Raw genomic sequence first — 17,348 nt, 5'->3', positions numbered from 1 at the left:
AGTGGTGTATTGAGCAACAAGTACACAGGTCCTCAACTACCAGGATCCCCTCCTCCGTGACACAGGACCGACACATACGGCAAATGGGTTGGTGGTCCAAATATCCCCCCGGGTCCACAACGGGGCTGTCGGCGAGCTCTTAGCATTACCAAGCACCCACCACGAGGAGGTGGCTCGCCACGGGTGCCTATCACCCGGAGGTGAAAAAGAATGATATGCATTAAAATGACGAAGGTCAAATGTATCTGTTTGTTTTAAATATGTCTCTTGGAGACATATCGCTGAAGGTGTAAAATCTTGGACTAATAGCTGTAATTCATGTAAATTAGTCCCCAATCCTCTGCAGTTCCACTGTACAATATTATTGGAATAAACTCTTTTGGGGGATTTATTGGGGATCTACCCCGCACTCTTTTGGAGGGCGACAAGCTATGTGCCCTGGAATGGACGTGTTCAGAAACGTCCATGTCCTCAAGAGACCCATATTTTGTTGAACAATTGAATTTTGTTCTGTGACCCTTTATGAGCTCTGCCACTTTGTTGTTTTGAAGGATCAGGCTTTGGCTCCGGTTTATTTTTTCCAATTTCCAGAGTATCAGCTGTCGACTGAGACTTTGAGTGTGACTGAGATGATGATTTATTATCAGAAGAAGACTTTGATGTTCCAGGAAGTGATTCCTCAGTCTGAGATGACATAGTAGGGGATAAAAGCTGTGGAGAATCGCAATTGACCCAAGTCAAGGTAGTTTGGCAGCCTGTAGATGATTTTGTTATTTTAGATCTGGACTCAGATGGTGGTTTTGCGACTGTAGCATAACTTTCTGTAAGGTCAGATCTCTTCACCAGTTTTTTTTTGCTTCAGAAAAAGAGATGTTTTGGGTATACTTTGAGTGCATTTGTAAAGGAAAAAGTAAACAGATACGTATTGGTTTTGATGGTTTCGTTGTTTCTCCGGGTTGAAAAGCGCTTGACGTAGAGTGCACCTTGATCCTTCATTTCAGATCCTATATCAAGTTCTGACATATCGTCAAACAATCGGTCTCGATCCCTAACGATACCTTTGCTTGTGTTCAGGGTTTTGTGAGCAGACACCGTGACGGGAATGCCCATGAAAGATTTGATGTTCATCAGGTTGGTGGATTGTTGTTTTTTACTACATTGAACTAACAGTGCACCCGAAAGTAATCGTCTAATGTTTTTCACAGCAATCCAGCAATACCTTGAATACCTTTGGAGACAGCAAAGGGGTTAAGCTTTAAGGGTGTCTTGTAAGGAGTCTCAATCACAACGTAACGCGGCCAATACTCAATCAATGCAGACGGTCTATGGTCAGTGTCATCAGGGTCAGTTTCAAGTGAACGTTTTGTTCTTTTTGGGTGGAATTTCATAAGCCATGGTTAGTGTAATATGGTTCATCATCCGAGCTCCCCACCCAGCACGGAGTATCACAAGGACAATGCTAAAGCAAGCGGGACTCCAGCTTGTAGCACCAAGGATATCCGAATGATATACTCCAGTCGAAGAATTATAAGAAATTAATCTACCAGATTGGCCCATGAGCCATCGCCTTCCGGCACAAGACTCTAGGCAAAGTTCATATGATCATAATTCACAATACTAAAATTTACAGATTACCAATAGTGCCAAGACCAAACTTCAAAATAATTCCAAATCAGATTTCTGCAATGACACATATGTAGTCTATGCACAGGGCTTGGGATGACCAGCCGATTGGTTGAATCGGGCCAATTCAACCACCCGTCTAGGTGAAGTAAGGGCCGAAGTGGTGTGTTGGGCAAATGGAACGCAGTGAAAAGCCCAACTGCTCTCAACCACCAGGATCCCGTCCTCCACTGACACGGGACGCAACCCACGGCAAACAGGTTGCCCAATTTAGTCGACAAGCAATTGGGTACTGTGGATACATTCTGTCCCGGGTCCACACAGGAGAAGAGCACTTAGCGTTACCCAGCACACACCACGAGGAGGTGGCTCTTCATGGGTGCCAATGAGGGTTGAAGTATTGTGAAATTATTGTCCTCCTAAGAGGGTACGTAAGTCCCAAAAAGGTTTTAACTTTCCACGCTAGTTTTAATTCCATTTGTGATATTCTAATTGTTTCACAGTCCTTCGTTGACAGGTTTTTATACTATACATATAATTCATTTCAGTATTAAATGTTCTCGTCACGACATGACTTAGACATTGCCGATGTGACGTTAAATATTAACTCAATCACTTAACTCACTCCGACAGTGCCTTCTTTCAGAGCAATAAATCTACTTGTCATCTAAAAAGATTAATATAAGGAAACCCCAGTCCGTCACTTCTTTTGATTTATATGCTGATGTATATTTAAATACTTCAAACGTTTATTTATTTCCTGTGTAAATATTCTAGGAGGCGATGTTGTCTGACTTTTATCCTTTAGTCTACTGCGCGAGGGTACAAGTTTCATTTCTAAAGCTTACTGGTGATCAGTACGTTTGCACTAAGATAATCATGGTACATCTGCCTGATGATGATGCTAGATAGATTTTGGAACATTCATTTAATTAAAATTGGAAAGTCATACACACTTTATTCCAAAAGCATAATAATAAATATGAACGACAAAACATTTTCCACGTCCATAAGAAATATGCTCTAAAAGCATGATCTACTGCACGATTTTGAGTTCATAATACGCACGTGTTGAGTCAGTGTGAGTTCTTCAAAACTCTAGTAGTTCCGTTCATGTGTGGACCTTGGGTAGCATTTTGGAATTATATTGATAATAGAGTCTTTGGAAAAAGGCATTGACATCATTGCCCATATTATTTGTCATTCAAATAGAATTACTCTGTCGACTTGAAAGCAGTTCACAGACATTGCGCAGAGTTGAGTGAGAAATCAGTGTATATATACAATGTACATTACTGTCAACAAAGGACAGTAAATAACAAGACTAGGTTTTTAACACAAGTGTGCAATTATGAAGAACTGAAGAATGTCACCTCAATTCGTTTTGACCCCCTCATTGTAGAGAGGTGTGAAGAACCAACAATCCTTTCACCTGTTGTAAAACAGATAATTTGTCAATCTTATGGTTGTTGTTTTTGAGCACAGCACAGCACAGCACAGCACAGCACAGCACACAGATCTTCGGTCGTGGCATTGGTCATGAAGAGATCCGTTCTATATCCTACAAGATGGAACACGCTACAGCAGCAGTGTCTGTCATAAAACCAAGTATTGTCCTCTGTGAAACATTTCACCAGAAACATGTAAGATGCAATCATTGAGCAAAATTAACATTTGTACTAAAATCAATACTGTAAATAACGAAAACTGGTTATGTTGGCACCTTAGTGGGTGTTTATGCATGTTTAACTGTGAAAGATATTGTTACACTTTCAAGACGTCTAAACACGTCAGTGGTTTTGCCATACTCCGATTATAAAATCGTGATTAGATCTTACATTTGTACCACATGTGTACTGAGTCAAAAAAGAAACTTCACAAAATGTAATTTTTAAAAATAATGAATATTTTTTCTCTGATGATACATCTATGTATCCGGAATGGGATCCATAACTTTAGACTCTAGAAGCGATTATCTTAACCGATGAATCCAGGTTTACCTCAGATTCGCGGACGGCAGGCATAGACTCTGGAGACGACGTCGTGAACGGTATGCCTGATGTTGTGCACAGGAAGTCGACAGATTCGGGGGCGGAAGTTGCATGGCGTGGGGTGCTTTCTGTGGGAACAACCATTCTGGTTATCCGTGGAAATCTCACAGCTGCTGCTTACCGCGACCAGGTGCTAACCCTTAAACTCGTTCCTTTCATGACGGCTCATGATCCACATCTACAGTTCCAGCGTTCATCAGCAGACTTGGACTGGCCATCGGGGTCTCCTGATCGTAATCCAATAGAGCACGTGTGGGATGCACTTGGGAGAAGGCTTCGTGGTCATAAGCACCGACCTCAAAATTTGCAGGAACTTGGCGCTGTCTTGCAAGAGCAATGGCACAGAATCCCAACCACTTGTTCACAAGCATCTGTCAGTCGATGAGGAGACGGTGTTTGGCAGTGGTGAGTGCACGGGGCAGACATACACAATATTGAAATGGGAAATTTCGTATTTTTATTCTTGTGACATGACATTCTGTATACCCATGTTTTGGATCGGCGGTGTAGCCTAATGGGACTGATTGTGGCTCTGTCAGTAAATCGAGTACATCACACAGTTCTCAGCAATGAAACAATAACAATTTAGCCATCTTACCATCTCCTGTTCTTATATAGTGCCCTGAACAAAGAATGTGAAGTTTCTTTTTTTACTCATTATATAATGCAGGTAAGTATTAAGATATAATATCAAATAAAACGGACTATCGAAATACTCAGGATGTCAATCCAGATCTGAGGATATCGTTTTTCGTTTATTTCGCATTAGCCGTACAAGATATATACATGAATATGTATTAAAAGGTGAGTGTTCTCCATTCTGTATCTCATGTGATGAAAGTAATAATGGTCAAACATCTACTGATTGACTATTGATTTTCCCATCAATACTGCAGTGTAATAACTGTGAAGGATATTTATCATTCAACCCCATTTCACTATTGCATTTTTAATAGAAAGAGAATTCTGTCTACGATCCGTTTGATAACGTTATTTATTTCGAGCCTGGCGATCTACCTTCATTTGCAGGCGATCTATAGGCTTTTCTACATAGCTGTGCCCTCAATAGTAGCATACTCTTAAAGTAAGAGTTTTTGATCCCGATCTATGAGGATAAGTTACTTTACTATCTTCGTTCACAGATGACTTTTCGTTATAACAAGTAAGGACCTGTTTTAGTCACCATATCAATATGACTATATAACGTAATTCATTCACTCGTTGTACTGTCAGCGCTGAATATTTGAAATCTGAGAAATGGTGGGAATCCAGCTGGGATATACTATGCAGGCCGTACTAACAACGTCTGTGTGGTCACCGGTGTGACTTGCTCATTTGTTCCGTCAATGTATGAAATGGTTCAGTCACGATATGGCTGAAACAATCTCAGTGTGACCTCAAATACTAACGCACTTACTCAATCACACACTGTGAGACTCATCACACGACGGTTATAATGGTATTTTACATTCTTCAAACTCACCATTGTTAACTACCAAACACCATGACTCTTTACACGGCAAATTTTAACACGTATTCTTTAACCTTATCAAGAAACACTAAGCCTTACAGTATGCACATGGCAACCACAAGTAGTTTGAGAGAGGAAATGGGTCAATGGTCACTGTTCTCTGAACAGTCATGTAAAACAAGACAGCGATAACACGCGTGATGACCTGTACGGTTTGCTAGAATGGCTGCTGTGTCCCCATCCTTGTTCGTAGCGTTAATGTCGGCCATATTGTGCGAGAGGATGTACTTCACCATCTCCACACGTCCCCCTAAGGAGGCCAGATGAAGGATGGTGTGACCGTCGACATCCACTAAGTCATTTCTGCAACCACTACTCAAAAGTACATCGAATGCTTCCTTTTCCCCATAATATGCCGCTCTCATCAATGGTGTCCTTCCGTATCTTCCTCTGCTGTTAATGTCCACCATGTTCTGTGATATGATATACTGAACCATCTTTGCATGTCCCCCAACTGACGCATGATGAAGTATGTTGTCTCCGTGATCATCAACACATGACGCATTAGCTCCTAAACTCGCGAGGTATGTAAATAGGTCTATGTGTCCACGATATACAGTAGCCATCAGGGGAGTTCTTCCATTCCTACCCCTACTGTTAATATCAACATTGTACTTTAAGAGTAGATGTTTCACCATACCCACATGCCCCGCTCTACTGGCATAGTGCAGGACATTGTCACTGTCATCATCCACGTGTGACACATTAGCACCCATACCCACAAGAACATCAAATACGCCCATGTATCCATAATATGCGGTTGTCATCAGGAATGATTTTCCCGACTTGCTTCTTCTATTAATATCAATGCTGCAACTTGAGAGTACATGCCTCACCATATTCACATGCCCTCCTCTACAAGCCGAGTGCATGACACTGTCGCCATTAACATCATCGATTGATACGTTAGCCCCCAGTCCCACAAGAACATCAAATACCACTCTGTGGCCATGATATACGCTCGTCATTAGGGGAGTCTTTCCGGAAGTACTTCTACTGTTAATATCAACATTGCACTTTGAGAATACATACCTCACCATACCCACATGTCCCCCTCTGCTGGCATAGTGCAGGACATTGTCACCCTGATCATCTACATGTGACACATTAGCCCCCAAATCCAACAGAGCATCAAATACGTGTCTGTCTCCATAATATGCGGTCATCATCAGGGAAGTTTTTCCCGACTTGCTTCTACTATTAATGTCAACTCTGAAGCTTGAGAGTACATACCTCACCATATCTGCATGTCCCCCTCTGCAAGCGAAGTGCAGGATACTGTCGCCATTATCATCACTTATTGACACGTTAGCTCCCATTTCTACGAGAACGTCAACTACTTTTCTGTGTCCTCTAAGTACAGTCGTCATCAGTGGAGTTCTGCCATACTTTCCCCTACTGTCAACATCAAGACTGTGTTGTGAGAGTACAGCCCTCACCATACCTACATGTCCCCAAATGCAGGCCCAGTGCAGGGTGTTGTCACCGTTAAAATCAACGTGTGACACATTAGCCCCTTTTCTCAGCAGAAACTCAAATATTTCACTGTGTCCATTCTTTGCTGCCACCATGAGTGGTGTTCTTCCATACTTTATGTCTCTTCTGTTGATGTCTACCAAACTCTGGAACAGGATATGTCGCACTATGATCAGGTTCCCATTCTTACAGGCGTCGTGAAGTGGGCTGGTAGCGAATGTTTCCTGTTTGGCAAGGTCATGTTGTGGAGGTCTCTCAGTACAGGTTTTCGTCTTATCTGTTAGGAACATGTTAGCATCACTCATTGCATAACGTCTCTACAGTATAAACCAGCATGGATTTTAGCAAATGGTGATATGCAAAAGTTAAATCCTACAGCCTCTCCCTAATGTTTTGAGATAATATTTAACGTCACATCGGCAATATCTGAGCCATGTCGTGGCGAAAAACAGTTTATACAATAAAGATGAAAAGATGAAAACGTCCTCAGGAGTACAATAATTTACACCATCCCCCTTCAGATGTTAGCACTTTAGTCACACCCAGCCACAAATTCAAAATACACATATAATACGATTAGAAACAGTGGAAAGTCTAAATGTACATGGAATGTTTTGAGACTTACGTACCCTCTCAGGAGGACAATAATTTTACACTTCTTCCCCCCCTTTGAGGGTACAACCACTAACAAATCAAGTTACTTATCTAAACTACCAATCATTAAAATACATATATTTACATAACATATTACTCATAATTCAACAAAAAAATCAATTTCCTTTAAAAAAAACAATAATTGAATGAGAGCTGTGTAAAAGAGGTCTTTTATTGTTTTAACCGTAAAATACTTATCCGTTGTAATGGAGAATTCAAGCAGGATATGCTTGATCGTGACTCTTTCATCACAAGGGATGCAAAAGGGAGGATCCTCACCTTCCAACAAGTATGCATGAGTATATCTAGTATGGCCAATACGACATCGATGTAAAGTAACCTCTTCAAATCTGGACTGACAGCCCAAGTAGGTGTAACTAATGTAGGGTTTTATTTCATGTAATGTATGTATACCTACTTGGATGTCCCACTTCTTCTGTATCAGATCACGGATGTAAGTTCTAGCTTTGTAATCAGTAGGGAATAAGAAGTGTAACAGATTTGTTGAGTGGTGCCCTGGCATAATGATCGGCCATTGTGTTACCGGAAATGCCTAGGTGACTGGGTAACCAACAAAAGACGATGTCTTATACAGTTCAATAATTTCAAATGAAAGTGGATAGACTGAAGGCAAGAAAGAGAGTCTGAAAAGATTACATACTGTTTATGTTTAGGGTGTCTTTGAATATATTTAAGAGCTGTTAATATGACGTTAGCTTCTGCTGTAAAAATAGAACTATAATCTGGTAATCTGGGTCCAATGAAAGTGGCACAAGCCACTGCGCCACCGTCCTTGGATCCCTCTGTAAATAAGGATTTATAATTGCTATATGTATGTTTTAAGTGATAATATTCTTGTTTATATCATAGTTCATTCGTTTCTGATTTCTCAAAAATAGTTAAAGGTAAATCGACTTTTGCCCTAACCAATTGTCAAGGGGGAGAAGAAAGAAGACAGGAAGGAGATATATTTACCAGATCAATGCCGGCAGCTTAATCCTGAGCTCAAGAGGTGGAACAAGAGAAGATTTCTTATTATACAAATCTCCATAGAGAGGATTGAAGACACGGTCATATGCAGGATTTGACGCACTGGAACATAGTTTTGTGATATACTACTAATTTTATACGGCGTTGATCAAGAGATGGCTCATCAGCCTTGACATAAAGGCTGTCAACAGGCGAAGTTCTGAAAGATCCAAGACAAAGTCTTAGACCTTGGTGGTGGACGGAATCTAAAAGTTTAAGGTTGCTTTTACAGGCTCCACCATATACGATGGAACCACAATCAAGTTTAAATCGTACTAATGATCTGTATAATTGAAGGAGGGTAACTGGATCCCCTCCCCACTTTGAATTTGAAACAACCATTAACAAGTCTATTGCATTCAGGCATTTAGCTTTAAGGGATTTAATGTGTGGTAAGAACGTTAAATGAGAATCGCAAATTAAACCCAAAAACTTGGCCTCCTTTACAACTTTGATGGGAGTGCCATTTAAAGATAGTTCAGGGTCCTTATGAGGCTTATATTTTCTACAAAAGTGTATGCAATTAGTTTTTGATTTGAAAAATTTAAAGCCGTTTTCAAGACACCATTTATTTATTCTGTTTAGACACAACTGCAGTTGTCGTTCAATAGTGTGCATATTTGTAGCACGACAAGAAATATTAAAATCATCCACAAATAATAAATTATGTTTTAATTTAATAGTTTATTCTTGTTTATATTGTAATTCATTCGTTTCTGATTCTTAAAATGTAGTTAATGTTAGGTCAACTTGTGGCCTAATCAATTGCCAAGGAGGAGAAGAAAGAAGACGGGAAGGAGCTATATTTTCTAGTTCAATGCTAGAAGCAGCAAGAAATGGCTTAATTCTAAGCCCAAGAGGCGGAACAAAGGAAGCCTTTTTGTTATATAAATCCCCATAAAGAGAATTAAAGACACAATTAAATGCAGGATGAGACTCATTAGAAGCTAATATAATAATGTATTGTAAAGAATTGGTTGAAAGAAGGCTCATCAGCTTTAACGTAAAGACCGTTCTAAAGGAACCAAGACAAAGTCTTAGGCCTCGGTGGCGCACAGAATCACGTAGTTTTAGGTTGTTTTGACAAGCTCCACCATATACGACGGAGCCGTAATCAAGTTTAGATCGCACCAGTGATCTACGTAAGTGAAGAAGGGTAGTTTGACCCCCTTCCCATTTTAAATTAGAAACAACCTTTAATAAATCGAGTGCCTTCTGGCATTTAGCTTTAAGGGATTTAATATGCGACAAAAAGGTCAATGTGAATCGAAAATAAGTTCCAAGAACTTGACCTCCTTGACCACTTTGATTGCGATACCACTTAGAAATAGTTCTGGGTCCTTATGGGGTTTGTATTTACGACAAGTGTATACAATTGGTTTTTGATTTAGAAAATTTTAAGCCTTTTTCAAGATACCATTTATCTATTTTGTTTAAACACAACTGTAGTTGCCGTTCAATGGTTAATTTTCCCCAAGACAAGAAATATTAAAATCATCCACAAATAACGATCCATCCATTAAATCGTTGAAATCTTTAGATAAACTGTTGATCTTTATGCTTAAAGGAGTGACAGACAAAATACTGCCTTGTGGAACACCCTGATCCTGATTGTAATGATCAGACAGGGTAGAACTAACACGGACCTGAAATTGTCTTTCATTTAAAAAATTTGGCTACAAATTCAGGCAAACGACCTTGCAAGCCGAAATCATGTAAATCTCTTAAAATACCATACTTCCAGGTTGTGTCATATGCTGTTTCGAGATAAAAAATGATGGACACAGCATGTTGTTTATTAATCAACGCATTTTTCACAAATGATTCCAGTCGCACGAGGTGATCGACAGTACTTTTACGGAAACCACGGTACACTGTATATCTGTTATGAGGTTATTTGTTTCCAAGTACCAAACAGGTACTTTATTTATCATGCGTTCCATGGTCTTGCAAACACAGCTAGTTAATGAAACTGAAATCCAATGATAATTGGATGGATCTGTATGATCACGTCCAGGTTTAGGTATTGGTACTACTATAGCACCACGCCATGAAGAAGGGAATTTCCCTGAAGTCCAAATATTATCAGAAATATATAAGAGCGTCTCTAAACAGGATTCTGGTAAGTGCTTCTGGAGTTGATAATATATGTCATCATCTCCTGTAGCAGTGTCATGAGCTTGATCAAGAGCAGTATGGAGTTCATGAATAGAAAATATTTATTAGTAGTCTTCCCCATTATCTGAACTGAAGTTAATAGTATTATTTTCTAGTTGTTTTTGGTATTGGTGGAATTTAGGTACATAATTAGAAGAGGAAGAGTGTTTGGCAAGAGTTTCGCCCAGTTTATTCGCAATATCGGAAATAATTTTCTGCTTTTTCCCTTGCCCTCCTAGCTTGCTGGCTATCTTCTGTGAACCATGGTTTTCCTATGTGTGGAACTGCAGAGGAATTTGGTATACACCCATCATCTATAGAGTTCAATGCATCAGAAATGCATTTAATGGCATCAGGAACGTCAATAAAACGTTCAGGTGTAAGTTTTGCAGCACACAGTGTTGCAAATAAAGCCCAGTTACTCTTTTCCCTGGGTTGTGCCCATTGAAAGCTCCATTAAAATACAGGGAGGTGGTCACATAGAGTTGAAGAACGGTTTTGTGAAACGACAGAGACGGAGAGATATAGAGAGAGCATAATGTAAACGGAACATGCAAAGTCAGTCGTACTGCAAAGGCCTGCAGATTAGTATTAAGTGAAACGGGGCTATGGATAATGTTCTCTTTGACTAGAATGGAAGATCCTACCGTGGCCTTATCATCTGGAGGTGAAAAGCAATGATATGCTTTGCAGTGACGAAATTTGTAGAAGGTGTAAAATGTTGGACTATTAGCTGTAATTCATGTAAATTAATCCTAAGTCATCTGCTGTTCCACTGTACAGTTTTATTGGAATAAACCATCTTGTGTGTGTGGGGGGGGGGGGAGGGGGAGGATATTATCAGGTATCAGGGACCTACCCTGCACTTTCTGGAGGGCGACAAAAGCTTTGTGCCCTAGAATGGACGTTTTCAGATACGTCCATGTCGTCAAGAGATCCATATTTGTTGAACAACTGACTTCTAATTTGTTGTTTTGAAGCATCAGACATAGGTTTGGGGTTAGTTTTAACAAATGTTTTGTCGATCAGATGTTAAAGAGACTGGGAGCGTGACTGAAGATGATTTATGATCAGAATAAGACTTTGATGTACTAGGAAGTGATGCCTTAGTCTGGCATAATATAGCAGGGTATAAAACCTGTGGAGTGTCGGCACTAATCCATGTCAAGGTAGTTCGGCATCCTGTGGATAATCTTGTTATCTTAGAGCTAGATTTTGCTACTGTAGCATAACTTTCTGGAAGGTCAGATTTCTTCACCAGTTTCTTTGCCTCAGACAAAAGAGATATTTTGGGTAAACTTTATTTTGTTAATCGCTATTTGCTCCTTACAAATAGGACACTGTTTCGAAGAAGATGAATGATCGCCTGAGCAGTTGGTGCATTTTGTAAAATCACTGTCACAATCTTCTGTTGTGTGTGTCTTCTCACCACAGTGAGCACACACAACAATGTACAGGTACTTACGCCATGTTCATATTTCTGGCATTTAAAACACCTCAGTGGGGATATGTGTTTCAACTTGGATATTTCAGTAACCCGCCTTCACTGATTTGGGAGCATTTGGCGATGAAAAGGAAAACAGATAGGTATTGGTTTGAAATGTTTCATTGTTTTTTCTGATTGAAAAGCGCTGTACATACAGCACACCTTGATCTTTCATTTCTCATGCTATGTCAAGTTCTGACATATCAGCAAACGGTCGATCACGATCTCTGACGATACCTTTACTTGTGTTCACGGTTTAGTGAGCAGAGACCGTGACCGTAATGCCCACAATTCAGTACTCATCAGATCGGTTACTAGTTGTTTCTTGCCGCACTCAACAAGCAGCGCACCCGAACGTAAACGTCTGATGTTCTTAACATCCGAAGCAATACCCTAAATACCTTAGATACTGCAAAAGGGTTCAGCTTTAACGGTGTCTTGTCAGGAGTCTCAATCACAAGGAAACGTGGTCAATACTCAATCCATAGAGACAGTCTGTGATCAGTATCAACCTGATCAATTTCAAGTGGACGTTTTGTTTTTAAGGGGAATTTCATAAGCTACGGTTGGTGTCATATGGTTCATAATCCGAGCTCCCCACCCACCACGGAGTATAACAAGGTCAATGATAAAACAAATGGGTCTCCAAATTGCAGCACCAAGGATACCCGGATGATATACTCCAGTAGTACAATTATGAATAATTAATCCACCAGACTGGCCCATGGGCCATCGCCTTCTGGGCATAAGACTCTAGGCAAAGTTCAAAACAACATAATTCAAAATAAAAAATGTTCTAGGCAATGACGCCAAGACCAAAATTAAGTTTGTGCAATGATACATATATTTATAATCCTTGCACAGGGCTTGGCATGACCTATTGGTTGAACCGGGCCCATTCAACCTCCCGTCTAGGTGAAGTCAGGCCCAAAGTAGTGTATCAGGCAAGACTTAAAAGGATATAATTTTTAATTTTATTTTTTAACATTACAAATGTAACATTCAGGGCTTGGTGTGACCAGGAGATTGGTTGAACCGGGCCCATTCAACCTCCCGTCTAGGTGAAGTAAGGGTCGAAGGGGAACGCGGTTACAGGTTCCCAGTGCCCTCACCACCAGGATCCCTTCCTCCACCGACACAGGGCCGCAAAAAAATGCAAACGGGTTGGTGGACCAAATATCCCCCCTTGTCCACAACGGGGGTGAACGGCTGTCAGCATTACCCAACACCCACCAAGAGCAGGTGCCCGTTCACGGGTTGCAATAATACGTTCAGAAAGAGTTGAATTTTCTTCTATGAACTGTAGACCCTTAAGAGAAAAAGAAGTATTTGGTTTTCTTAAAAAGAAGCAAAAACGTCCATATATTGCTTACAAGATTTCACGAAACAACAGTAGGGTTATTCGGGATACTATTTTACCTCATTCAAATCAAACGCAAGGGCCGGCAATTTTCGGCAACAATAACTCTCAATTTAGTGTTACTAAAAAGAATATTCTGATGCAACATGTGGAAACTTTAATGTAGTTGATATTGAACATAAGGCATATCAGCTTATTAACATACATGGCCAAAACGATATACGTATTAATTTTATGAACATATTGCCAAAATTCTAAATGAATATGAGTTGGAATTCTTTAACTCATTAAGCCCGAGAGCCACTTCACTCTTCAACACCTGGAACCCCGTGCTGATAGCCTGGCTGGCTGTGGCGAGACTAATTGGGGCTATTCACGCCTGATATCCCTGGCAGGTCATACGAGCAAGTCCTGATTGTTTAATTGCGTTGCAAAGGTATATGTTGAAAGAAAGCAGGAGTGAATACATGTCATATATGTAACGTTTTACGTAATATATAGCACTTTGTCTTGTAGACTTTTGGTGGCGTGTGCATGTGTATTTTCTTAACACATGTTTGTATTCTTTGTATTTAAGACATACTTAAACAAACTGTCCCTCTCACATCATTGTGTGAGGTTAAATTGTTCAAAACATCCATGTCAATGGCAGTATAGACGAATTTACGCTCATGCCTAATAATCTTCTATGAAAAAAACGTTTTCGCCGATACGTTGCTAGTGTATACTGAATATTTTAAGGTAAGTATTAATAAGCTAGTGTATCACTTACATGGAACAGATTCACATTTTGTCACTTTGGTTCATCTAGATGTATCGCAGAAAATATACGTTATCACACGAACATACATGTATGCATATTGTATAATGCTATTCCTTGCACATACACAAGACAAAGGGTGATGGGATGGGCGTCATCAAAGTTTCCGAATAGGACGTTTTCTATCTCAACAGTTCAACACAGTGGCTGACTTGTTATCCATGACCAATCGTATCATGAGATACCTGTCACATAGGAAATGACAGGTGATGGGGCGTGTGCTAAATTTCTAAAGAGCACGTTCGGTCACTAGACAGCTTGGATACAGATTGACTATCGTGGATTATCGTTAGATCGTGGATTATGCTGGATTTCGACTTTATCAACTCTAGCAACTCTAGCTATCATGAAAAAGTTATCGTGTACATACATAATCGTTAGGATGCCTGAAATGTACACGTAGGACTAACAAGCACTTTGTTTATTTTTCTTTAAAGCGCTCAAAGCGCTACAATCCGATTATTTTTACCCCGGATAACCCAATCCAACCATAGAGTAGAGATATTATTTATTTGCATATACATTTTGCGCACACTACTTGTACATCAAACATAATGGCTTGCTGAACATTTCAATATAATCTGTTACGAATAAATATCATATTTCAAGTACATGTACGTGTATTATAGAATTCAAAAAAGTTACGCGATACTGATTTATTGTGATGTACACACTTGCAGTTGAATATCCCCAAATATTTATGAAGATGGGCATACTTATATTTTGACAATGGGAGTGACTCCACAAAACAGGTTGTGCAATGATATAACAGCCCATTAGTTTGTTTTACACTTGTCACGGGACAAAATTTTACCTGGACATGCATTCTGCCAAAGGCTGTTATTTTGAGATTGAAAGATGTGTTCATATATCTCATTTAGTGTTGTCTGATTGAATGATTATACGCATCAGTTCAGTAACTGATATATTATCCTCCTTTTATTGACGATGGATCTGATACACGTGATCATTACACTGGATAAGATAATTACAGAGATAACAAACAAACGTTCCTTACACAATGCTTATGTAAATTACATTGAAAAATCACATTTCAAATCAACTTGAAACAGCTTGAACAAAATGCCCCAGTTACCTTTGTATGGTTTATGTGTACTATATATGTATATTATGAATAGATGCAAGAGTTATCACTTTATATTCGATTATATATTATTCTCAACTTAAAAAATCAATAATCGCAAATGAGTTAGGTCTAAATAATTACTTACTTTATTTCAAATCTACAGGAACATGGGTGTAATACAGTATTGCTATTTATGTCTACGATCCATTTTATGAACTATTACAACGAATGAATGATTTAATTTAAAAGAAGGTTTTTGTCGCCGTTAATTCAATCAATGTGCAGACATAATATCTTAGTATTCACTCCCAATGACGAGTAACAAACACTTACCTCCTGTAACAACGTGTCATAATCCCCTTTCTCGCAGACATGTGTTCATTTGCCTGTATAAGCCCCCGACATTGCAAGCAATTCTTATCAAACCACATTAATAGTTCTTCTGATTAACACAGAAAGTAACCTCTCTCACAAGAAAAGCTAATCTTTTATCATTACTGCTAAATTGATTGAAATAATATTTCCAGTATGAAATTAAAATGTAAAACGCTGAGTGACAGGTGCTTTTTATTGCCACCAATACGCGGCTCTCGCTGTGAGAGGCTAATGAATTTGCCACACATACGCGTCTCTCGGCCTTAATGAATTAATCTCTGTGGATACTTGATCAGGCACCCTCGTCGTGGTGGGTGCTGGGAAAGGCTTAGCGGTCTTCTTAGCGGTGTGGACCCGGGACAGAACCTTGTATTATAATGGGTGATCTCAATGGCCATAACCCGATCTGGGGATGTACGAACACGAACTCCAAAGGTAAAGTACTGCCAGATTTTATCTCCAATAACGAACTGTATGTACAATGTCGATTAAAGCATTTATCCGCATCCTGCAATCCTCCAGACCTACTGTTGTCTAGATTTGTTTCATGCTGACTCGAACGTCTTAAATGAATTTGATCAGTTCACAATAACGTCTGTGGAAGTGACCACTTTCCAACTATCTTATCAGAAATTGATCCATCTGTTTCTCCATCTTATACAAGATGGATTTTTTTCCAAGGCAGACTGAACCTAATTTAAAACGTTATACATATCTAAACTCAGGCCGGAATGTTCCAGTGATATAACTGATCCTATTCAGCTTTATCCTGACACTAATGAAATAGCTGATGGGTGTATACCACGGGCCTCTACTGCTCCACATGTACACAAACCATGGCTCAATTCGATTGCAGGCAAACCAGAAAAGCGATGAAAAAGGCTGAACATTATTTCCACCGTCTTCCAACTGTCCGCAAGTTAAATAAGTTAAAATACTCAATGTGAAAGGCCCTCGTACCTTTAAGCAAAACAAACGGCAATCTTGGAGGACCTATGTCTGCAGGATTAATTCACGTACGCCAGTGTCCAGTCTAAATGTTCAGGTCAAAGATGGTGATAATTTAATAACTGACAATCTCAAATTGCAGATAAAATTGGCAAAACTCTTGCCAAAAATCATCATCGGCAAATTATGTCCCTGAGTTTCAGAAATATCAGAAACAAAAGGAAAAGCCAAAACTTATTTTGAATCAAGTAATGGTGAAGATTATAATGAGGTCTTTTCATTACATGAGCTACATACTGCTCTTGAGTCAGCTCATGACACTGCAACTTGTGCTGATAACATACACTACTCTACTTGCCAGAACCACGTCTGGTCACACTTTTAGATATATTTCATAAAATTTGGGCATCTGGAAAAATTCCTCTTTCATGATGTAATGCCATTGTAGTCCCAATACCAAAACCCGACAGGGATCATACAGATCCGTCGAATTACAGACCGATATCTATCATTAGCTGTGTCTGTAAAACCATGGAACGCATGGTGAATAATAGATTAACTTAGGATCTTGAAACCAATAACCTTATAACAAATATTCAAAGTGGTTTCAGGGAAAATCCTAGTACCATTGATCATTTGATACGTTTAGAATCCGTTGTTAAAATGCTGTTGTAAACAAACAACATGCTGTGCCAATTTTCTTTGATCTTGAGAAAGCTTATGATACGACCTGGAAGCATAGCATTTTGAA

The 17,348-nt window shown here is 39.5% G+C and overlaps 1 protein-coding gene across 1 annotated transcript in view; it reads right to left on the bottom strand.

The window, feature by feature from the left end:
- The window catches only part of LOC137256516 (serine/threonine-protein phosphatase 6 regulatory ankyrin repeat subunit B-like), a 67,413-nt gene that overhangs the window by 17,121 nt on the left and 32,944 nt on the right, over positions 1–17,348 (bottom strand). Inside the window, exons 3-5 of the mRNA XM_067794357.1 lie at positions 6,796–6,958; positions 5,357–5,508; positions 3,624–3,742 (exon numbers count right to left, since the gene is read on the bottom strand). Of these exons, the coding sequence (XP_067650458.1) occupies positions 3,624–3,742; positions 5,357–5,508; positions 6,796–6,958 (434 nt within the window). The remainder of the gene's footprint in view (positions 1–3,623; positions 3,743–5,356; positions 5,509–6,795; positions 6,959–17,348) is intronic.

The sequence above is a fragment of the Haliotis asinina genome, chromosome 11, assembly GCF_037392515.1.
Source record: "Haliotis asinina isolate JCU_RB_2024 chromosome 11, JCU_Hal_asi_v2, whole genome shotgun sequence".
Lineage (NCBI taxonomy): Eukaryota > Metazoa > Mollusca > Gastropoda > Lepetellida > Haliotidae > Haliotis > Haliotis asinina.
The sequence above is the reverse complement of the archived record's forward strand: the minus strand, read 5'-3'. Positions and strand labels throughout refer to the sequence as shown.